General features: G+C 41.0%; 2 protein-coding genes and 2 long non-coding RNA genes across 6 annotated transcripts in view; 3 read left to right on the top strand and 1 right to left on the bottom strand.

Moving 5' to 3' along the window:
• The window catches only part of LOC106080611 (M-phase inducer phosphatase), a 549,197-nt gene that overhangs the window by 255,805 nt on the left and 269,328 nt on the right, over nucleotides 1–24,064 (top strand). The window lies entirely within an intron of this gene.
• LOC131995058 (uncharacterized) lies at nucleotides 5,143–5,860 on the bottom strand. 3 transcript variants are annotated; one of them, XM_059362767.1, is made up of 3 exons: nucleotides 5,718–5,860; nucleotides 5,416–5,647; nucleotides 5,143–5,328 (listed from the first exon to the last, which is right to left on the bottom strand). In XM_059362767.1, the coding sequence occupies exons 1-3, from the start codon at nucleotides 5,808–5,810 to the stop codon at nucleotides 5,213–5,215; spliced, it is 441 nt and encodes a 146-aa protein (XP_059218750.1). In that variant the 5' UTR covers nucleotides 5,811–5,860; the 3' UTR covers nucleotides 5,143–5,212. The 3 variants fall into 3 exon arrangements, with proteins under 3 accessions (XP_059218750.1, XP_059218749.1, XP_059218748.1); XM_059362766.1 differs by having other exon boundaries at nucleotides 5,383–5,647; XM_059362765.1 differs by having other exon boundaries at nucleotides 5,143–5,647.
• LOC106080618 (uncharacterized) lies at nucleotides 13,150–13,622 on the top strand. The gene is made up of 2 exons (XR_001220245.2): nucleotides 13,150–13,409; nucleotides 13,483–13,622. It is a non-coding gene; the product is annotated as an uncharacterized LOC106080618 (long non-coding RNA).
• On the top strand, nucleotides 17,016–17,618 carry LOC106080613 (uncharacterized). The gene is made up of 2 exons (XR_001220241.2): nucleotides 17,016–17,396; nucleotides 17,451–17,618. It is a non-coding gene; the product is annotated as an uncharacterized LOC106080613 (long non-coding RNA).

The raw sequence follows: 24,064 nt of genomic DNA on the forward strand, positions 1-24,064 counted from the left end.
AGTCCTCAAATCTTAAGCCGGCAGCACCTGTGGTATGGCCAAGGAAATCATGCTGAAAACCTATAAGGCAATCGAGCGACCGGTGATAAAATATGCGGCCCCGGTATGAACGGCGAGGATGTGCGAAGCACACTGGGGAAATCTAAAAACCTGTAAGCACGCGGTACTTAGCACCATCACAGGCAAGCACCGACCGAGTTAGGAACCACTGTGAACTTTTACTTAAACTGTTTATTTTAGGCTGCCATCGAGAGAACTACCCCAACTTTCGACTCATTGGGCTGAAAGTTGGATCCAAGTAATTGGAGGACCGCCCCAGAGCCAAACCCCTTGAACTAGGTTTATTTGACGATCATGACAATATGGGACTTAATTAAAAGGTATTCGGGAGTAGATTACGAATATGGTAAGGAAGTAGGAATAGGCTTTTAATTTATTGATAACGGAAGGGGAGGGGGGGGGGGGGCCCTCCATCGTTACCCCGAAAACACCACCCAAAATCAAAAGTGGACCGATAAGGACAATATGGGTATCAAATGAAAAGTTTGCGGGAGTAGATAACGAATCTGGCATACAAATTCATGTCTAAGTATAGGGGGTCACCCCACCCCCTCAATAACGCCCAAAATGGGCACATTAGCCAATCACGGATATATGGGACTCGGTTTGTTTGTTCCGTATAGACAGAAAAAAGGCAGAACCGATTTTTTCGAAATGTTCGCCTATTACATATGCGGACATTTGGTCTGGAAGGAAACATAGGCTATATAATTTTTCGATATCGGAAGGGGGACGGACCCTCCCCCTTATACCAAAAACACAACCCAAAATCAAAAGTGGACCTATCGGGGCAATATAGGTGTCAAATGAAAGGTATTGGAGAGGATAATACGAATATAGTATCAAAATTTTAGTCTAAGTACCCATCGGGCCGCCCCAACCCCAAAACAGACATATTGGACGTTCATTTCAATATGGGGCTCAAATGAAAGGTATTCGGAAGTAGATTTCGAATCTGGCATACAAAATCAGATCGAAGTATAGGGGGTCCCGCCACCTCACAAAAACCCCATTAGACCCCTTATGACTATATGATACATGGCTGAACCGATTTTCCTAAAATCTTCGTAGATTGTTTGTCTGGAAGGAGGCGGACCCTCCCCCCTACCCCAAAAACGTCACCCATATCCGAAAGTGGTCCGATGGGCACAATAAGGGGCCGCCGCACCCCAAAATACCACCCAATTATATTGAAGCTCAGAACAAAGACCCTGGGGTCCACCCCACCCTTAAATAGAACTTATTTGCCGATCATGCCATTATGGGGCTCACATAAATGCACGAATACTTTGACGACTAAGTGTCTGTGTTTGAGGACTAAGTGTCTGGGTGGCCACTTCACCCTCGAAATTCCCCCTAAACCCGAAATAGTTACCTATAAGGTAGGGTGGGACTCAAAAGAAAGGCATTTGGGAGTAGAGTACAAATTTGCCCTAAAGCCGGGTAAACCTGCAGACCAACGAGAGTCATACGAAATAATCGCTCTCTTGTCCCCTGTCGAAAAGACACTTGAGGCTTTGCTTCTATCTGTCCTGAGCTCGTCTCTGACCCCAGCGGGTTATCAACATGGATTCCCCAGCGGGTTATCAACATGTATATCAACAGCACTTACAGATATCACCGCACATAACAGACGCGGCCTGAATGCGAAATGGCCTGATTCGGTCCTCGTGGCTCTCCTCTAGTCAAAAGCATTTGACCGGTCGCACACACAATTCTGTTCAATGACAGCATTGAGTCTGATCTCCTGAACTCAACGGAGAGGTGAATTGGGAAGTTCAGCAATACTGAGTCGAAACGGCGTAGCGGTAAACAGGGATTCCCACAGGAGGATGTCCTCTCCTTAATCCGATTTAACCTTTACCAATTTAATCCGATTTAACCTTTACCAATGACATCAAAGAACTGTGTGAGCAAATTAATATTTGCCTCCGGCACTTGCCTGAATTTTTCAGTAGCCCTTTACTTAAAAATCTTCCTCACCAAATCATCAGCAACATTATTCACCACCTAGACCACTGATTACACTAGAGAGCTTGATATACAGGTAGATGGACAAACATCCCAACGGAGAGGCCACCAAACATCTTGGGAGTAACCTTCGACATCTGCCTCTACTACGATCAGCGAAAGATCAAGAAACAAGAACAGAGTCCTAAAATCTTAAGCCGTCAGCACCTGTGGTATAGCCAAGGAAATCATGCTGAAAACCTATAAGGCAATCGAGCGACCGGTGATAAAATATGCGGCCCCGGTATGAACGGCGAGGATGTGCGAAGCACACTGGGGAAATCTAAAAACTTGTAAGCACGCGGTACTTAGCACCATCACAGGCAAGCACCGACCATATGCAGGAGGAGACTAAGATCCATAGAGTTAGGAACCACTGTGAACTTTTATTTAAACTGTTTATTTTAGGCTGCCATCGAGAGAACTACCCCAACTTCCGACTCATCGGGCTAAAAGTTGGGTCCAAGTAACTGGAGGACCGCCCCAGAGCCCCTTAAAATAGGTTTATTTGACGATCATGACAATATGGGACTTAATTGAAAGGTATTCGGGAGTAGATTACGAATATGGTCAGGAAGTAGGAATAGGCTTTTAATTTATTGATAACGGAAGGGGGCGGGCCCTCCATCGTTACCCCGAAAACATCACCCAAAATCAAAAGTGGACCGATAAGGACAATATGGGTATCAAATGAAAAGTATGAGGGAGTAGATAACGAATCTGGCATACAAATTCATGTCGAAGTATAGGGGGTCAACCCCCCCCCCCCCCCCCCCCTCATAATAACGCCCAAAATGGGTACATTAATCATATAATTTTTCGGTATCGGAAGGGGGATGGACCTTCCCGCTTATGCCAAAAACACAGCCCAAAATGAAAAGTGGGCCGATCGGGACAATATAGGTGTCAAATCAATGGTATTGGAGAGCAGAATACGAATATGGTATTGAAATTTGAGTCTAAATACCCATCGGGCCGCCCCAACCCCAAAACTCCCCCAAGCAGACATATTGAACGTTCATTTCAATATGGGGCTCAAATGAAAGGTATTCGGAAGTAGATTTCGAATCTGGCATACAAAATCAGATCAAAGTATAGGGGGTCACGCCACCTCTCAAAAACGGCAATAGACCCATTATGACTATATGATACTTGGCTGAACCGATTTTCTTAAAATTTTCTTAGATTGTGTACGTTTGTCTGGAGGAACCATAGGCTATATAATTTTTAGATATCGGGTGGAGGCGAACCCTCCCCCTTACCCCAAAAACGCCACCCAAAACCAAAAGTGTAGCGACGGGCACAATATGCTTATCAAATCAAAGGTATTGGAGACTAGAAAATTAATATCGTATTTAAATTTTGGTCCAAGTACCCAGTGGCCCCCCCAAACCCCAAAACTCCTCTAAACATATATATTCGGCGTTCCTATCAATATGAGACTCAAAAGAAAAGTATTCGGCAGTAGATAGCAAATGTGACATAAAACATTAGGTCCTAGTAATGGGGAGTCGCCCCACCCCCAAATACCCCAAAATAGACATATTAGCTCACCATGGCCATATGAGACTCAAATGAAGGTGTTTTTCGGAGCAGATTACGAATATGACATAAAAATTTGCGTTCAAGTCTAGGTGGCACTTTTCCTTTCAAAAATAAATCAAATAGGTTGATTGACCCATTATGACAATATGCGACTCAAATGAAAGGTATTTGAGAGTAGAAAACGAATTAGATATCCAATTTTGGTGCCAAGTGTTTTGGGGGTACGCCCTAAAGCACCCCCCAAAACTGAACTTCATTTTCAATTATGGCAATATGGAGCTCAAATTAACGGTATTTGGGAGTAAAGAACGATTTTGATATCTATTTTCTGGGCATAGTGATGGTGCCCGTCCTGCCCCAAAACACTCTCCAAACGGTTCATATTTACCGACCAAGGCAATATGGGACTCAAATTAAAGGGATTTCGGAGTTGAGCACGAATTTGATATCCATATTTGATTCGAAATGTCTGTGGTGACTTTTCTTCCCTAAAAAGCACTTCTCATTGCCCTAATTTTCAAAACGCCATATCTCGGAGATTGGTAATGGGATTCGTTAATTTTTTTTTTTGCACTCTCCTAGTCAAAACGAAACATGGTTTTTATTGTTGGGGTCGGATGCCTCGGGGGCTGTCCTAATCCCGCCAGTCCAGTCGCGACAATTTAGAGCTCAAACGAAAGGCGGTTGAGAGAAAATAAAAGGAATTTGATATCCAATCGAAGCGCCATATATTTGGGGAGCCGCCCCACCCCAAATTAACTCCCAATTATATAAAAGCTATTTAGGGTGAAAATTGATCGATTTTCGGGACATTGATACTCCTTTTCAGAAAAAAAGACTCTGTGGTCCACAACACCCTCAAACAGAACTTATTTACCGATCATGCCATTATGGGGCTTATATAAAATGCATGAATCTTATATCTACTTTAAGGGCCAAGTGTCTGGGTGGCCACTTCACCCTCGAAATTCCCCTTAAACCCGAAATAGTTACCAATACGTTAGGGTGGGACTCAAAAGAAAGGCATTTGGGAGTAGAGTACAAATTTGCCCAGGAACCGAACAGGGGCAAAATTCTCACACATCAATGAGTGCTTTCCGATTTAAATTGAGTTTATCCACGATAAGGAACCTTTTTTATAGAGTCCAAACGGCGTGCCGCAGTGCGACACCTCTTTGGAGAGAGATTTTTTGACATGACCACGCATGGCATAGCACCTCGCAAATGTCGCCAGCATTAAGAGGGGATAACCACCGCTTCAAATTTTTTCTGAAGTTCTCGCTAGGATTCGAACGTGGGCGTTCAGCGTCATAGGCGGACATAGGCTACAGTAGCACAAATTCGATATCCACATTCAGGGCGAAGTGTCCCCACCCTAAAAAGATATTGGAGAGTTAAGAAGGCGCAGCGGAGCGGGCCCTGTCCAGTTAGTCACTGATAATATTGGTTATTGCTTCAGCAGAAATCACTGAAATCTTGAGAATATTGGAGGGAGTTGCCTCCCAGACCAAATATAGTTTAATACAATACAGTTAAAGCAATCATTGCAAATGTATTTTACCTCTCATACTACATTTTCACAAATTTAAGTTCAAATTTATTTTTCCCCATTTTCATATTCAGGTTCATCAGGGTCATATTCATAACTAGATTCACCATCCTCATCTGCAGTTTGCGGTACTTCTTGACTCTCAGCTTGTGATTCATATTGGCCTTCTTGGCTTTGTGATTCATATTGGCCTTCTTGGCTTTGTGATTCATATTGGCCTTCTTGGCTTTGTCCTTGTGATTCGTATTGGCCTTCTTGGCTTTGTCCTTGTGATTCATATTGGCCTTCCGCTTGCGATTCTTCTTGGCTTACATTATGATATTCATCTTTGGTTTGGGGTTGGGCTAGTAATTTTTGTAAAGTTTGTTGTGCAAGACCCAATATATAATTTCGTTTTTCTGGTGGCAAATTTGGCTCCATTATGATTGCCCATGGTAAGCCATCGGGAACCTCTTTCGGTTTCGGATTTTTTGATTGTACACACTAAGGAAGTGAGAAAAGTCTTATTGAATAGGCGTTTGAAAAAAGAAAAATGTTTTCTCAATTATCTTACACCGTTTAGATTGCAATCAAGCAATATGAAAGGTAATGCATTGCTAACAGCGACCACCGCCAAGAGAGCAAAACCTTGCTTAAGTGCACTCATTTCTATCAACAACAAATGGAAACTAAAACAACTTGGTCTTGTAAAGCTATGTCAAATAGTCTCCGTTTTTATACTTCTACATTTGCCGTATTTTTATGTTTGGCTTAAGTTGAATGTTAAAGACACCCTAAGGCTAAGAGTTAGCGGATGAAGATAATCCGATAAAATCCAGTTCATAACACTTTTGAAGGGATCTTTGTTTGGTGTACTCTGAAGAAAGGACCTAACCAAATACTACACAGTTTCCTGAATGAAAATTAGACCATTAATGGATGTTTGACACTAGGTTAGGTAAGGTAAGATTTGGGTGTGGTACCACAGGAACAGAAGAGGAAAGATGCCTTCTAGTTCCTACCGCTAAATCATCCCGATCGCTTTAAAAAGCCCCATATAACTCTTTCGCAAGTTCACATCCGCTAAATCAGACAGGTTCTCCAAGAAATGAGAACCTAAAGGGGAACTCCTTCTAACTGCTAGTGCGGGACACACACACAGAAAGTGTTCTATAGTCTCTACTTCCTCGATGTCCCTACAGCTTCTGCAAAAGTCTTTGCTGGCAACCTTCAGTCTGTCAGCATGTTTTCCGATTAGACAGTGACCTGTCATGACGAACACAATGACTGAGACGTACGTTCTAACTCATTCGCAAGTTCACATCCGCTAAATCAGACAGGTTCTCAAAGAAATGAGAACCTAAAGAGGAACTCCTTCTAACTGCTAGTGCGGGACATACACACACACAAAAGGTGTTCTATAGTCTCTACTTCCTCAATGTCCCTACAGCTTCTGTAAAAGTCGTTGCCGGTCTGCCTTCAGTCTGTCAGCATGTTTTCCGATTAGACAGTGACCTGTCATGACGGGCACACTGATTGAGACGTCTGTTCTAGCCAATGACAGGAAAGCAGTAGACCTCTTCAAGTTTAGATGAGGACCCAACTGGTGGTTTAGCTGGGAACCATCCGTATAGAAGTCTATTTAACGTCTGTTACCAGGGATATCGTAGTTCCAATCGGTTCTATCAGGAATAGTGGTATAGTACATTTTATCAAAAATCGGCTCAGGAAGGATGTAATCCACACTGCCTGGAACATCGGATATTGTATTAAGGGTAACACAGTGTCCGTAGCCGCCACATGATCAATGAGAAAGCTCCCTTAACCTCACGGCAGTGGTCGCTGCAATTTGGATAGCCACAATGTCCAGAGGCATAAGATGTAGCATTTAATTCAGCGCATCAGATGGTGTCGCACTCAGTGAATCCGGTTAAGTATTGAGAAGTAGGTGGTTTTTGTAAGCGCCGTCCACCAGACCACTACACCATATAGCATTATAGGTCTGACAACTGCAATATATACCCAATTCATGACACGCGGTCTAAATCCCCAACTTTTGTCAATGGCTCTGTTGCAGGTGTATAGGGCAGGAGTGGCCTTTCTTGCCCTTTCCAAAAAGTTGGATTTGAAGTTCAATTTCCTGTCCAGCAAAACACCCAGGTATTTTGCGCTTTCTGTAAATGGAACATTCTCTCCACCCAAGGAGACAGGTTCCACTGTAGGCTGGTGTACTTGTATCTCCTGCTGAAAAGAACTACTAAAGAACTACCAGTTTGCTGTAGAGCTTCCTGAAGTATACCTCTTAGAGTGCTGGGAAACTTTCCCCTAACCGCAATTGCCACGTCATCAGCATACGCGACCACTTTTAGACCTGTTTCTTCCAGAGACAATAATATATTGTTAATGACTATATACCAAAGGAGAGGAGACTGTACACCTTCTTGAGGAGTTCCTCTGCTGACCCATCTTTTTAGATACACAGATCCCAAGCCTGCCGTAATGCATCTTTAAGTAAGAAAGTTATTAATAAACTTTCTTACCGTAGTGTTGATGTCTAGAAACTTCAACTCCTTCATGATTGACGTCGGTTTTACATTATTGAAAGCACCTTCAATGTAAAGAAATCCTAACATTGTATATTCCTTGATGTAGCCGACTAGGTCGTGAAAGGCTGTTTCATAGGATTTGCCGACAGGCGATCTCCAGAGATCTTTGCCCTAAGATATGTTTCTATCAACCTTTCAAAAGTCTTCAGCATAAAGGATGATAGACTAATAGGACGAAAATCTTTCGCCTTCGTGTGGTAGGGTTTTCCTGCTTTCGGAATGAAAATGACCTTCGTGTCCCTCCATCCCACAGGCATATATGATACAAGCAGAGTATATCTCCCTAAGCCAGGGAACCAGATACAGCTTGTAATTCAACCGGTGATACATCATCAGGGTCTAGCGGCTTAAAGGAAACTTCTTATCGCCCAAAGGATTTTCGGCTCAGACACAATTTCCCTAATGGCCTGCGACGAATGCATATCAGTAACAACCTCTTCTGGCGCCACTTTGTCCGTTGGTAAATTTCCCGGGAAATGTGTATCAATGAGTAATTCTAGTGTTTCCTCACTGGACATTGTCCATACATTCTCTGACTTCTGGATATACCCCACCGTATCTTCCTTAGCCTAGAGTCCTCAGATGTACCCTCCATGGAGCTGCAGAATTCTACCCAGGATTCTATCACAAGATTCGTTAGAACTTGTCATGATGAGCTTCCGTAGGCATCCATGGACAGGTGAGAAAGCTGTGGAACCACTCTTGCTCAGGACACTGTGCAGTTGCGGTGTGGACGATTTCTCCTTAGATTTCTCACTAACTGCTACTGTCGAAGTACTTTCTGAGTTCCGTGCTTCCTTGCTGGCGCGCACTGGGAGCCCAGTCCAACTTTGTGACCGACCCACACAGGGCTTGTCGGGTCCCGTTTCGATGTGGCGGGGGGATTTTCAGTCTCCTGCAATCCGCCAGACTTGTAGCAGGCGATGTGGTCGATAATTCTTCAGGCAAGTGTTCAGCAACAACTGCTGAGTCGTCTTCTGATTCCCCGACCGAAGATGCAACAAAAACTTCAACTAATAAAGAAACGAATGTATAGAGAACTCTCAAGAATGTACAGAAACCCTGAAGTAACGATTGAAAATCTTGCTGATCAAACTAAAACCTATCAATCTTATTTGGGTTTGGAACATAGTAAATGTGGTTCTTTTGAGCAACAGCTTAAATTGAGTGTCATTCAAACCCTGATTTATAATTTTCCATTATTAGTGATCTTTTCAAACCTCCCCTACTTTTGGATGAACTGAGGTGACTTCCAAAAACTGGGTAGGGTATCGCTTTTGAAAGTTTTATTGCGGACATCGTTCATTGCATAATTTGAAGAAGTTTATGATTGGAAAGCCATTCATCAATTTGTAATAGATGTTCGCCTACACGAACAAATGCCCAATATTTAATTTTTGGAATTTAAATCTCTTCTTGTTTAAGAGAATGGATTTTTTTTTGTTTTGCGTGGTAACAAAATATCGCCTTAATTAATTAATTATCTAGCAACTATGTTTTTAAGCTTATTTAAAGAAAAGTTTATTTAAAATTAAGTATGAACACTGCATTCCTTTCCCAACACTATCCAGAGTCACTAGAGTCTAAATTTCGGAATCTTATATTTCCTAGTGAAAACCATCAGCTACGTTTTTCAGGATTTAACCTCAACCTTTTCATTAACGACTAATTCGACAGTCTGCTCATTGACCTTTCCATGATGTTACTAATGTTTCCTATTGAAAACCATCAACTACGTCTTCCAGAGTTTAACCTAAACCTTTTCATAAACGACCAACTCGACAGTCTTCTCATTGACCTATCCATGATGTTACTACTTGTGAAAGAAGAAATTTGCCTTCGACTAGCAACATGACATCAATTATCCTCATCCATCATTCCTTTTGAGACCCACAGAGAAAAACAAGTTGGCCCAAATTCTAAGATTTTTCCTTATTTGTAGGATTTTAGCAATGGAAACGAGCTAAACCTTTAAAATAAAGATGCTGTCCTTATATTCAATTTCCTATTTAGGGACACGACCATCTATTTCAAATTTCGATCGCTGGTTGATTCTCAGACATTTTGACTCAAATGTGGGTACCTGTCAAATATGTCTGTTTGGGGGAGTTTTGGGGTTGGGGCGGTCCGATGGGTACTTAAACTCAAATTTTAATACCATATTCGTATTCTACTCTCCAATACCTTTAATTTGAATCCATATTGTCTCGATCGGTCCACTTTTGATTTTGGGTTGTGTTTTTTGGATAAGGGGAGGGTCCGTTCCCCTTCATTCAAATGCCGTAGTGTATTGGAAAGCAAAGCGCCACCTAGACTTGAACTCAAATTTTTATGTCATATTCGTAATCTACTCCCAAATACTTTTCATTTGAGGCCCATATTGACATGAACGCCCAATATGTCTGTTTGGGGAAATTGGGCGTCGCGATGGGTACTTAGATTCAAATTTTAATACCTTATTCGTATTCTACTTTCCAATACTTTTCATTTGATACCCATATTTTCCCGATGGGTCCACTTTTGATTTTGGTTGGTATTTCTGGGTAAAGGGGGAGGTCCGCCCCTTTCCGAAATCAACAAACTATCAAGCTTATTCCTCCTTCATGACCATATTTGCATATTGTCATGATCGTTCAAAAAAACCTATTTTGGGGGGTTTTGGGGTTGGGGCGGCCCCCCAGTTACTTGGACCCAATTTTTAATATGAAATTCGTTCTCTACTCCTGAATACCTATCATTTGAGTCCCATATTGTCCCGCAAGTCCTCTGGCCTTCACCCGCCAAATCGTCTTCTTTGTTATTCCTACTTACTCCCCTATGGCCCTGCACTCAAACGATGCGAATCGTGCCATTCTCAGAGAAGGCGTTAATCTCCTTCTTACATTGTAAGACAGTTCGTGATCCTACTGTCCTTGTTGTTATTGTCCTTATGGCCTGTTTACTGTCCGTAAAGATGTTCATAGTCGACGTTGTCGCTTTAACACCACACCACCTCTCGTATTCCGTGATCGCCCGGATCTCCGCCTGCAGTCTCATATTACGGTCAGGCAGCCTCAGTCCTTGGCTTCTCAATGTAGACCCCCAGGCCCACTCTGTCCTCTAGCTATGATCCATCCGGGTAACATGAACTTCCAGATGGCTATACCCCTAGTATTCCTTCAATCCAAGTCTGTGCTACTGGCAGCAGTGCCTCGTGCTCGACCTGAAAGTGTCTCTCAGGAATCGGTTCGGAGACCTCTTTCATTCCTTCCAGGTTTCCTCTCGTCGCCTCGATTATACCGCGGTGCTAGGACCTGCTCTTATCATCAATCCATTCTCCCATCGCCTCAAGTCTCATAGCCGCAGTGGCTGCCTCGCAATAAATATGTATGTCTATGGGCCGGATATCTAGAATAGTCTCCAGTGCCCTAGAGGCACTCAACCTGTTGTATGGTTTTTATGTTGCACTTTTTCTCCATAGCAGTCCACCAAATTACTGAGGCGTAAGTAAGTATTGGTCGTATGACGCTCCTGTAGAGTCAGAGGACTATTCTAGGATTCAGGCCCCATTTCGAGCCTACGGCTCGTCTACATAGTACCCAACATCTACGAGCGTACTGTCCTGAATGTGACACTTCTATTTAAGTTTCCTATCCAAGATCTCTCCTAAGTATTAAACCTTGTCCGATATCGAAATCGTTTTGATGAGGAAGAGTGGTGAGTCAAATTGGCCCACCTTCGTCTTCCTAGTGAACAGACATATTTTAGTCTTCTCTGGGTTAACATTGAGACCCCTGGGTTAGCCCAGTTATATGCATATTTTCGGTCCTTCGGCATAGCTTGTTTGGATCCTTACCCCTAAGAAGTACTAAAACATGGTCCGCATAGGTAATGATGTCAGTATCAGACTCACATAGACAATTTTTAACTTGAGTATTAGTGACCCCCGCTCGGTCACCCGGTAGCCGAGTTGGTAGCGTTTTTTGAAGGTCGTGGGTTCGAGTCCCACCAAAGGCTTGGTTTGTCGCTACTGTGGTATCAGAATGTACCAAAATTGTGTAAGTGAATCTGTTTACAAAATAGACTGCCACACTTATCTAACCCAAACCAGTGACAAGACACAAACTTTGATAAACAGACTTGTTTACCAACTCAACATCCAAGATGTTCCACTTTAGGTCACATCGTATTTGGTTTGCCATGTAAAATTATATTTATTTTAAACAATCAAAATCAGTTTTAAACAAAATTAAATCTCTCCTTTTTAATATACACTGAAAACAAGTTGACCCATTTATTTTACGATGTTTTCTTATTCGTAGGATTTTAGCAATGAAAACGAGCCATATGTATTTCCTATTTACAAACTGACAAAACCATCCATTTCAAATTTTGATCGCTGATTGGTTCTTATTATACTTCATATATGATTGTCCAATTATTATTTTTTGAAAAATTCTTTTTTTAAACTTAACATCTTAAACGAAAATTTGCAAGACTATTTCGCCCCTTTAACTACGGTTCACTGTAGTCTTGTCCTAACTTTCAAGGATATTTTGAACTTCATTTTAGATTTTTGTCTTTAATAACAAGACACCAAGTTAAGGATTTATTAACCTATCATTGAAAATAAAGCAATCCTTAATATGAAGGAAAATATTCTTCAACAAATGGAATCCTTAAATAGTTGGAAAGTTGATCATCATCCAATTAAGTTTGCTAATCTTTGGCTCAAATCTTTACAATTAGGATAACAAATTTTTCAGTTTAATGCTCAGCAATACGAGTGTTTGTACGTAGAATTCTATCGCCCATAGTGCAAGGAAAGTTTACATATGTACGATTCGTAGCATTGCATGTTTTCGGCTTAATTTAAGAACAAATTTGCGCAAGATTTCCATAAAAATTAAATATTGCCTCAAAGTTCCTTAAGCCTTATGTAAGAGTCAAAATTAAATGAATATTAAATTATATATCTTGAAACTAGGTTTTTTATTCAAATTAAAGTGTTTAATTGCTCGGTGTTCTGTTGAGATAATTATTGAGACATGCCACTGCATAAAGGTTCGTATTTAAATCTATGTGAAATTAGTGTTAAACGCAAACTTGTATTGATTCTTGCCTAGCAACAAAGTACCTCAAAATTAAATTTCAGAAAAACTTCTTAATAGTAAATCCAACCGTTGAGTTCAAACTAGAATCCTTGAACTAGAACCCTTGAACTAATTATTTAAACTAAAACAAATTGGGAAAAAGAACAACTAAAGCACATGGGCTTAAGTCACAGAATTTTTAAATATCTTCATTTAATGCAACCCTGCTCCTAAATGTATTTCACTTGAATATTGTCCGGTAAGTATATATATTCGCTTAAATGTGGTTCATATTACTTTAGAAAATCACTGAATTGAGTTTTGCAATTCTGTTGAAGCAGACAGCATTACCTTGACTGCATAGATGAATTGTCATTTTTTTCGAGTTTACTTAATTTTATCTGCTGCATCGTGTTTGCCTATAAAACATTCGAATTTCCACTTCAAAAGCAAATGTTTCTTGATTTTAATCTCTAGTCCATCTTAGACATCAAAAATATGAACGTGCTGTACTTGTTTTTAGTTCTCTCTTCAGCATTTTCCGTGGCCCTACCAATGGCAACTTTTGTTCGAGGTTGCCACGGTGCCGTAAGCAGACTTTTTTTATTAAATTTTTTAAGAGTTAGAAAAAGCTAATCATGTATTTATTTGTTTTTTATAGTGCAATAGACCTCCCATTATAAGATTTGGGCGCTAAATAAGCAACTGTTGAATTTAGTATTGGCTAAAAGAAATATTGGACTTACTACGCTTTTTGTGAATCGAAAAATTTATTAAAATAAATATCGCTCATTCTGTAAACTTTCTACTCAATATGGTAAAAAGACAATCTGACAACGGGTTACTATCGTTCTCTTATGAAAAGATGTTGGGGTTACACAGAATAGAACTTGGCTTTTTCCTTATTCGAAGGATTTTATCAATAACAACGAAGCTTAACATCAAAATAAAGAAGTAATCTTCGAATTTAAGTTCTTATTTAATAACGGACACGATCATTCGATCGCAGTTTGATTCTGATTTCACATCACAGATCACTCACCATCAGCATATTTACCGAAAAACAAGCTATAGATCGATTCAGAACATATTGGACAAGTATGTTGAAGATCATGGTTGAAATCGTTGTACAAATCTGATGAGAATTGCGCCCTCTAGAGGCTCAAGAAGTCAAGATCCCAGATCGGTTTATGTGGCAGCTATACCAGGTTATGAACCGATTTGAACCATACTTAGCACAATTGTTGAAAGTGATATCAAAACACCACGTACAAAATTGCAGCGAAATCGAAAAAGAATTACGCACTTTAAAAGCTGAAGAAGTCAAGGCACAATATTGGTTTACATGGCCGCTATATCAAAACATAATCCGATTTGAGCCATACTTAGCGCAGTTGTTCGATGTGATACCAAAACACGTGCAAAATTTCAGTCAAATCGGACGAGAATTTCGGCCTCTAGAGGCTCAAGAAGTCAAGACCCATAATCGGTTTATATAGCAGCTATATCAAAACATGGACCGATTTGGCCCATTTACAATCCCAACCGCCCTACACTAAATAAAATATACTATACTTAGCACAGTTATTGAAAGAAACAACAAAACACCGCATGCAAAATTTCAGCCAAATAGGATAAGAAATGCGCTCTCTAGTGACTCAAGAAGTCAAGATTCAAGATCGGTTAATATGGCAGCCATACCAGGTTATGGACCGTTTTGAACCATACTTAGCACAGTTGTTGAAAGTCTTAACGGAATACCTCGTGCAATTACAGCCAAATCGGATAAGAATTGCGCCTTCTAAAAGCTGAAGAAGTCAAGACCCATTATCGGTTTATATCGCAGCTATATCAAAACATGGACCGATTTGGTCCATTTACAATCACAATTGACCTACACTAAAAAAAGTATTTGAGCAATATTTTCAGCGCCTAGCTTTACTCCTTCGAAAGTTAATGTGCTTTCGACAGGCAGACGGACGGACAAGGCTAGATCGACTTAAAATGTCATGACAATCAAGAATATATATACTTTATGGGGTTTTAGACGCATATTTCGTGGTGTTGCAAACAGAATGAGGAAATTACACTTTCGCCAAAGTCATTTCCAATTTCTCTAAGAGTCTCTAAGAGTGCCGGGAGACTTCCCCTAACCGCAATAGCCACATCCAGAGACCCAATGATGTATTGTTAATGGCTATAATCCAAAGAAGTGAAGACAGTACCTCTTGATGTGACCCTTTATTGACCAAATTTCTAGATTTCTCTATACCCCAAAGCTAAAACTAGCAAAATAGTTTGTTAATACAACCTCATATTTTCGTACAATTTATTATTATTGCCACCACCGAAGCATGGGGGTATATTCATTTTGTCATTCCGTTTGCAACACATCGAAATATTCATTTCCGATCCTATAAAATATATATATGTTCTTGATCCGCGTAAAAATCGAAGACGATCTAGCCATGTCCGTCCGTCTGTCTGTTGAAATCACGATACAGTCTTTAAAAATAGAGACATTTTTTTTTGTCTATGAGCAGGTTATGTTCGAAGATGGGCTATATAGGACTATAGCTTGATATAGCCCCCATATAGGCAGATACGCCGATTTAGGGCTTTAGGTCAATAAAAGCTACATTTATTATCCGATTTTGCTGAATTTTGGCACAGTGAGTTGTGCTAGGCCCTTCGACATCGTTCTTAAATTTGGTCCAGATCGGCCCAGATTTGGTTATAGCTGCCATATAGACTGATCCTCCGATTTAGGGCCTTAGGCCCATAAAAGCCACATTTATTAACCGATTTTGCTGAAATTTGGGACAGTGAGTTGTGTAAGGCCCTTCGACATCCTTCTTCACTTTTGTCCAGATCGGTTCAGATTTGGTTATAGCTGCCATATAGACCGATCCGCCGATTGAGGGTGTTAGGCCTAGAAAAGCCACATTTATTATCCGATTTTGATGAAATTTGGGAAAGTGAGTTGTGTTAGGCTCTTTGACATTATTCTTCAATTTGGCCCAGATCAGTTTAGATTTGGATATAGCTGCCATATAGACCGATTTCTCGATTTTAGGTTTTGGGCCGATAAAAGGTGCATTTATTGTCCGATGTCAACGAAATTTGGTACAGTGAGTCGTGTAAGGCCCTTCGACATCCTTCTTCAATTTCGTCCAGATCGGCCCAGATTTGGATATAGCTGCCATATAGACCGATCCTCCGATTTAGGGTCTTTGGCCCATATAAGCCACATTTATTATCCGATTTAGTTATGTTAGGCCCTTCGACATCTTTCTTCAATTTGCCCCAGATCGGTCCAGATTTGGATATAGCTGCCATATAGACTGATCTCTCGAAAAGCGCATTTGTTGTCCGATGTCGTCGAAATTTGGGACAGTTTGTTGTGTTAGGCTCTTCGACTTCATTCTTCAATTTGGCCCAGGTCGGTCCAGATTTGAATATAGCTGCCATATATAGATAGATCTCGATTTAAGGTTTTGGGTCCATAAAATGCGCATTTATTGTCCGATGTCACCGAAATTTGAGACAGTGAGTTTAGTTAGGCTCTTCGACGTCCTTCTCCAATTTGGCCCAGATCGGTCCAGATTTGAATATAGCTGCCATATACACCGATCTCTCGATTTAATGTTTTGGGCCCATAAAAGGCGCAATTATTGTCCGATTTCGCCGAAATGTGGGACAGGAAGTTGAACTAGGCTCTTCGACATTTTTCTGAAACTTGGCCCAAATCGGTCCATATTTGGATGTAGCTGCCATATAGACCATTATCTCGATTTTAAGTCTTGGTCCCATAAAAGGCGCATTTATAATCCGATTTCACTGAAATTTTACACAGTGACTTATGTTAGGGGTTTCCATATCCTTATCGCATATGGTTCAGATCGGTTTATTTTTAGATATAGCTACTTAAAAGACCAATATTTTTTTATGCACAATTGAACAATGACTTGAACTTATAAGTATCTGGTCCAAATCGGAACATATTTCGATATAGCTGGTATGGGGTATAAGATATGCATTTTCACCGGATTTTCACGAAAGGTGGTTTACATATATACCCGAGGTGGTGGGTATCCAAAGTTCGACCCGGTCGACCTTAGGGCCTTTTCAAACTTAAGGCCTTAATTTAAAAAAAAAAGTATTCTTCATATTTGTTAGGTATTCTGTTGAAATACTTGTCAATAGATGCAGCTGCATTAAATTTGGTACTAAATTCTAAGTGACGTGCCTTTTTAAATTATGCAAACGAATTGCTTTTTGCCTAATAAAAAACGGATCATCAAAGTTGAATGCTGGAAAAGCTTTTTAAATGATTAATTAACATTCTAATTGCAATTTTTTTTCTCTGGTATACTTAGTTTGAAAATGCTCATCGATCTGCTCTAACGTTTGCCTATATAAGAAGAGCATTTTCTGAAATTGTGGAATTGATTTCAATCTCTAGTCAACTTCGACGACAAGAATATGAATTTATTTCGCTTCTGTTTAGTATTTGGGGCAGTATTTCTAGCATCCCTGCCCATGGTAACTCCTAAAGGAGGCTGCCGCGGTGGTGTAAGTATTTTTCTATTTAATTTTTGAAATGGTTTTACATTTATTTATTTGTAGTGCAGATTGAAGCCTGTTAGAGGAAGCCGTTTTGGTTAAGGCAACAGATATCGTCAATAACTTTCGCTTTTAAAGTATGAGAAAAATTAAATAATTTTTTTTATTCTATTTTTATTTTATATGAAGAAGAAACTAAATAACGAAATAAAAATCAATATGATAACTAAACTTGAAATCGGTCGTATTGAAAAATGGGAAAACTTCACTACCTGAATTGCCAGCATGCATATATCAGGATAGGTCGTCCGATACTGCGCAAGTAGTGTCTTGCATCGCCTGGGGAGGGGACAATTCAGTTTAAGGAATCACCGATTGCGATTTCTCTGGACATAGACGGAGCCCTTCATAATGCATGCAGATTTCTGCGCTATAGAGGCGGGGTTTAGAAATGGGCGGTATTAAGTTGTCCTCAGGATATATTGCATCCCAAATTAAAAAGGAAACAGGTGTATGGAGAACAACAAATCTATTGCGTTCATCTTTCGTATTTTTGGGGCCTTTTTCATGCAGCTATTGGAGCCAATTCGGGTTTTCCTTAAGTAAATCGGAACTTCCCAATTAAATTGGGGAGTGAAAAAGGTTAGGTTGAATGCGTCGCCCACCAAAGGAAGAGTTCACTCGGAGGCCAGTTTGCCCATTGTGGTACCCTAGAGAGAGAAAGGAAGAAAAAAGAAAATGTGAGACCTCGTTCTAGAGGTTATACAGAATAAAATAAAAAGACATGAAGAGTGGAGAAACCCGAGCGGGAGGTGAAGAACAACCCTTCCCTGCTCCCTACGGAAGTACGGACCTACCTACGCTGGAGCATGTGGCATCCCCCCGTCGGAACCATCCTGTTCCCTCAACAAACTTCAGAAGAGATACCAGAGGTACGTTCGCAAGTTCACTCAGATCACAGAAGAAAAAGCTCCCCAGGAAAGAGAGCCTACGTCTCTGCAGACCCGGAAAGGAACACTGCAAGTTCTGAATAGTCTCCTCCTCATCTTCATAGAGGCAACTCCTACGGAACCCATTGTGTGGTATCACCATGCGCGCCGCCATGCGGCCTATGGCACAGTGTCCGGTTAAGACCCCCGTCAAAGTATTCATCGACTTCTTATCGAACGCCAGCAACTCCTCCGGTCGATGACCGGCCATAGCGCCTTCGCAGTCCAGCAACCATCTACCGTGTCCCACCTCGCCCTCCGACGCCGCGCTGGCCATGCTGTGTTCAGTAGCTCGAAAAATGGCGTGTAGGCAAGACCGATGACTGGTTCACCTGGCGCAGACGAACCCCTCCTTGCGCACTTATCCGCCCTCTCATTTCCTGCAATCCCCTCATGCCCACGAAACCTTATCACCGTCACATCGTGGGCCCGAAGCCTATCCAGGTATTCCATACTGTCCGCCACTCATCTCGACCTCACCATCCTCGGCCACTAGGCCTTGAGTGCCGCCATACTGTCCACATAAATTCTAAGTTTCGAGGGCGGTAAGCCCCTTGCCAGAATTTTTCTTGCGGCTACTGCAATGGTACAGTCCTCTGCTTGAAAGACCGTACACTCATCCGGCAGTCTCAGAGACATACTGATATTGAGTGCATCAGAGTAGACCCCCAATCCAGTCACTGACCCCATCTTGGAGCCATCTGTGTAGATCGAGGTCTCATCCTCCACAAGTACACCATCCGCCCTCCATTCGTCCCTCTCAGGAAAATGAATCGCGAATGCCCTCACTCCAGTCGGCACTGGTGCCATGTAGTCGAGATCCTCTTTAGTCTAGCTTCCGTAGCCATAACACCTAGAATCGAACTGTGGCCGCAACAATCCTCCTTCAGCATGCTGAGCTCCCTCAGCCTAAGCGCAACCCTGGCGGTGCAGTTCCTTATATAGGCTTCCATGGGCTGCATATCCAGCATTGCCTTCAGGCCTGCCTGCGGTGCGGATCTCAGCGCCCCTGTGATCCCGACGCAGACCAGTTTCTGGACCTTCTCCTATCTACGGCGTCCCACCATACCAGTGCTCCATAGGCAAGTACTGGTCTCACGATGGCCGTATACATCCAATAAATCATCTTAGGAGTCATCCAAACTGGATTCAATGTTTGCAAATGCAAATTTTGCCCATGAACATTCCATTTAGCAACAAGGGCAAACTTCTCACATATCAATGAGTGCAGTTCGATTCAAGTTTTAAGCTCAATGATAAGGGGCCTCCTTTTTATAGCCGAGTCCGAACGGCGTGCCGCAGTGCGACACCTCTTCGGAGAGAAGTTTACATGGCATAGTACCTTACAAATGTTGTCATGTTTCAATGTTTACTATTGGAAAAAGTCCATTTACTTTTGTCTCCTCTTCTTTCTTTGGCAAACTCTTCTTTAAATTATTGTTAAAATCATTTAGGTTTAATGCATTTACACCCCAAATTGTTTTGTTCACTTCTACACGCCAAATCTTACATTGTAAGCAACAATACAATATTTGGGGTGATTATGCACACTTTTGGGTTTATTTACATGTTGGTGTTTGGGGTGAAATTGCATTAGGAAAATACACTCCGAATTCTCAATCAGAATTTCACCTGCTTTAGGTGTATCTGCATTCTTTGGGGATGCATTTGTTTTGGGTCATTTTTCATGATAAAAAACACTCCACATTCGGGGCCTTTTTCATTTTCAATTTGGGTCGCAATTGTCATGGTGCCAAGAAATTCGAGTGTGGAACTATGATGGTATTACGGTTTGTATATGAATATGATTTGCATCTCATTCAAATTGGACTCGACCAAAGGAACGCTACGAAAAATTACACCTCTAACCCAAAATGAAAATATGCCCTAAGCAACAAAACTTTTGGGCCCCATTTCGTCTTTTGGGGTCTTTTTTCATGCACCTTTTAGGGTCAATTCGGGGTTTCATTAAGAAATCGGAACTTTCCCAATTTAATTGGGGGATAAAAAATATCGGGGAATATGTTTACTTTACTTTGGGGTCTAATTTCACAAAACTATCAAATGTTTTAAAATACCCTCCGAAGAACACTAAGTTTCACAAATAAGTGGAGATATAAAGTTTTTTTTATTTTTTTATTTTATTTTTTTATATTTTATTTAATTTTTTTATTTCATTTTGATTTTATTTTTTGGTTTTATTTTCTTGATATAAAATAGACTTTCTTTAATTTTTGAATCCTCTTTATTAACTTTTTTTTTCTCTTGGATTTGAAAAAGTCTAGCCAACATCAATATTCATGAGCTGTTTAGTCATGTGAAACAAAAATTAAAAATAGTTTTGTCGAACACCTATCGAAAGTGAACGAACACCTTTCCTGGAATACAATTTGTCTGGTTGAAACCCAGATGGAAGAAAAATCAACCATGCCTGCAATTAACCAGCTTGGCAACCAACCATATGGGGTGCCTCAATCCCATTTCAAATGTATGTTTGGTGGGAAAAACAATTTAAAATAATCCAAATCATATTGAACAGCCAGGCAACGGAACAGAATGGAAAAAATAAAACAAACTTATGCAAATTACACCAGAAGCAGCAAAGCAAAGAAACAATCCCAAAATTCGGTGGTAAAATCTTCGTACGTTTGAAGCTAAAACAATCATTAATACATATAGTCGCAGGCAAGTAAAGGTGCCGAGCAGATAGATGATGGGTTTCCTTACTCTAGGAAAAGAAACTTTTTCTTTTTTGGAATCCCTTGCCTTAGTGCATGGTGTCCTTGAGCGAAGTAAAGTAGGGAAGTTGGAAAGAATTCTTCTCACTCTTGCATGTGGAAGACATCAAACATCCCTGTCCCATTTGTGTTTCACAAAAACCCAACCCATCTAAGAATAATTTCTATTTTCGGTTTGCTTAAATTTTGTTCTTGCAATTACTGGGAAACCTCTGAAAGGGGGTAACAAGTAATTATTGCACATGTCCTTGTCGTTGTCTGTAGAGTCCTCGTGTCCTTGGCGCAACATTCCCACCAAGACAACAAAAATCACTATCCAACCGCCAAAAATGAAATTTCTTTGCCTAGTTTCATTCATCTGGGATAGTTGGTTAGGCGAACATGAACGTGTGTTTCCAGTTTATTGCTAGATCAGTGAGCAGCCTTAATAGCTACCGGTTCCTTATGGGCCGGCTTGCCCTGCTGCTCTTAGTGACAAGCAAAGAAAATTGTCATTAGTGTTCTAATAATTCTAATTGCAAACAAAAAACAAAAAAAAAACCAAGAGCTCATCAATTTTCTTCAAATCTCAGCGGCCAGGATTTTTTGAGAAAATCTACTCCCAACTCACAATTTAACACACATGGTAAATTTGCTTGCCTGACTTTCTTTGACCACCAAGGCAGGACTTTCTTTTGCCTTGACGCCACCACCATTACCACCAAACAAGACCGCAAAGTAGGGAGACATAACGGACATTCGATTATTGTCCGGTCTGCTATCAGCCACCATCAATTTGATGTAACACGAAATTTTGACATTTGTCAAACCTTAAGAAAATGTCCTTAAAATGTCCTGTGGCCATTCAACAGAGATCAACAAACTGGCTAGCACAACAAGTTTTCTACCCTTTGGCACTGACCAAAGGGTTTTTATCCCCCTCTTTCTTGCTAAGAAAAAGAAATGTGTAGCCGATCATTCATTGTCTTTTGTAATGCCCGTGAATGTTTGACAACATAAATTTCTGTCAAATTTTAAGTTTTCTACATTAGATTTCCTTTTTTCGATCCACCATCATTTATTTCGTGTAATGGACTAGGCTTTTGTGTTGTTACAACATTATGTCCCGTTGGTTGATGTCAGTTCAAAGTTCAGATTTGTGTATTTGAATTTTGCTCCGTTTTCTCATGTTGCCGAGTCCTGCCGCCTGTCCATCTTTTGTTGTATCCTTGGATATCTTGTCTTAATGAAAATGTTTCCCATTTGCCATTAATGTTGTCCTGCAATTGTTTTATGTGATGTTTTCATGTAATTAAGTTGGTTATTTATGTTTTCACATATCTTCTAAAGAAAGAAAGAAAGACTTCTGAGGTAGCTTTTGTGGAAAATCTTGTCACTTGAAGTATACAGTCCCTGTTGTATTTTTTCTTTTGTTAGCAAACTCGCAGCACAATAGCAAAAAATAATCTGCATATGGTTGTCTTAAAGTGCGCATTTTCAAAGTTTAAAAACCCATGCGGTTGGGGCACTGGGCCAGTAACCCGCCCCCGGAAAACTATGAGAACTACTATGAGAAACAAAGGAATAGCGAAAACGGACCCCCCCAACGTTGACGACCCACAAAAGCAAAAAAGGACCATGATTTGCGAATCTGCACCTGGAATGTCCGCATTCCTTATAGAGAAGGTGCAGTATACGCGCTGGCGGATGTATTAGTGAAGTACAAGGCAGATATTACAGCCTTACAGGAAGTGCGATGGACTGGGAATGGCGTCACTACAACACCAAACGGTGTCGAACTATGCTAAAGCTGCCATAACAAGAGGCATGAATTTGGCTGTGGATTTGTGGTTAGTCGGAGACTGAAACACCTTGTCTCCAGCTTTACTCCCGTGGATGAGAGGCTAGCCACAATTCGCATAAAAGGCAAATTCTTCAACATCAGCCTTATTTGTGCCCATGGCCCGACGGAAGACCAAAGACGAGCAGACCAAGGATATTTTCTACGAGCGCCTAGAGAGAGAGAGAGAGAATATGACCGTTGTCCCGCCCATGACATTAAAATCGTTCTGGGAGATTTTAATGCGAAGATAGGGAAGGAAGACATTTTTGGTCCAACAGTCGGAAAGTTTAGCCTCCACGTGATAAGTAATGGGTTGAGGTTGATAGATTTCGCCGCGGCAAAAAACATGGTAGTTAATAGCATCAGATTTCAGCATAAAAATATTCACAAAACCACATAGCTGTCACTCGATCAAAACACGTGAAACCAAATTGATCACGTTGTGATCGATTGAAGGCATTCATCCTGCGTGCTAGATGTACGATCGGTCCGTGGAGCGAATATAGATTCGGATCATTACCTTGTTGCAGCAAAGGTTCGCAACGGTTTGAACATGGCGAGCAAAGTACGATCTGACACTGCACTCGACTGACCCAACTGCTTGATGAAAGCACTCCTTGTTCAGATTATATAATGACGCAGTGGCAAACTATTGCCCACTCTATGGAAAATGCCGCGAAATCCGTACTTGAGTACCGGAAGCCTCCTCCAAGAAACCCATGGTACGACCAAGAGTGTCGAGATGCTACTGAAGCCAAGAATGCGGCATATAGAGCAACCCTGTAGTAACGCGCCAGATGAAAGAGAGGTATTGAGAGAAAAGGAGATACGTCTATTCCGCAGAAAGAAAAAGGAAATGGAAAGACGTGAGTGTGAGCGAATTGAGATGTACAGGAGTCATAATGAAGTCCTGAAATTCTACCAAAGTATTAAACATCAAACCGATGGCTTTGATGCAGGCACACCCTTCTGCAGAGGCAAAGAAGGAAATCTGGTAACTGACAGAGATAACATGCTGAGGATATGGAAAGAACATTTTACCCAACTGCTAGTGTCCGACATTGGCGGCGAAGAGGATACCGCAGAACCAATCCCTGATGATGGTATAGAATGTTTACCTCCTAGTCA

Source organism: Stomoxys calcitrans, chromosome 2, assembly GCF_963082655.1.
Source record: "Stomoxys calcitrans chromosome 2, idStoCalc2.1, whole genome shotgun sequence".
Taxonomy (NCBI): domain Eukaryota; kingdom Metazoa; phylum Arthropoda; class Insecta; order Diptera; family Muscidae; genus Stomoxys; species Stomoxys calcitrans.

What these genes read in the sequence shown, in the direction of transcription:
- LOC131995058 (XM_059362765.1), bottom strand. Translation starts at nt 5,810, where the DNA reads ATGAGTGCACTTAAGCAAGGTTTTGCTCTCTTGGCGGTGGTCGCTGTT. An exon ending in TTGATTGCAATCTAAACGGT is followed by an intron (nt 5,648 to 5,717) that starts GTAAGATAATTG and finishes TCACTTCCTTAG; the next exon opens with TGTGTACAATCAAAAAATCC.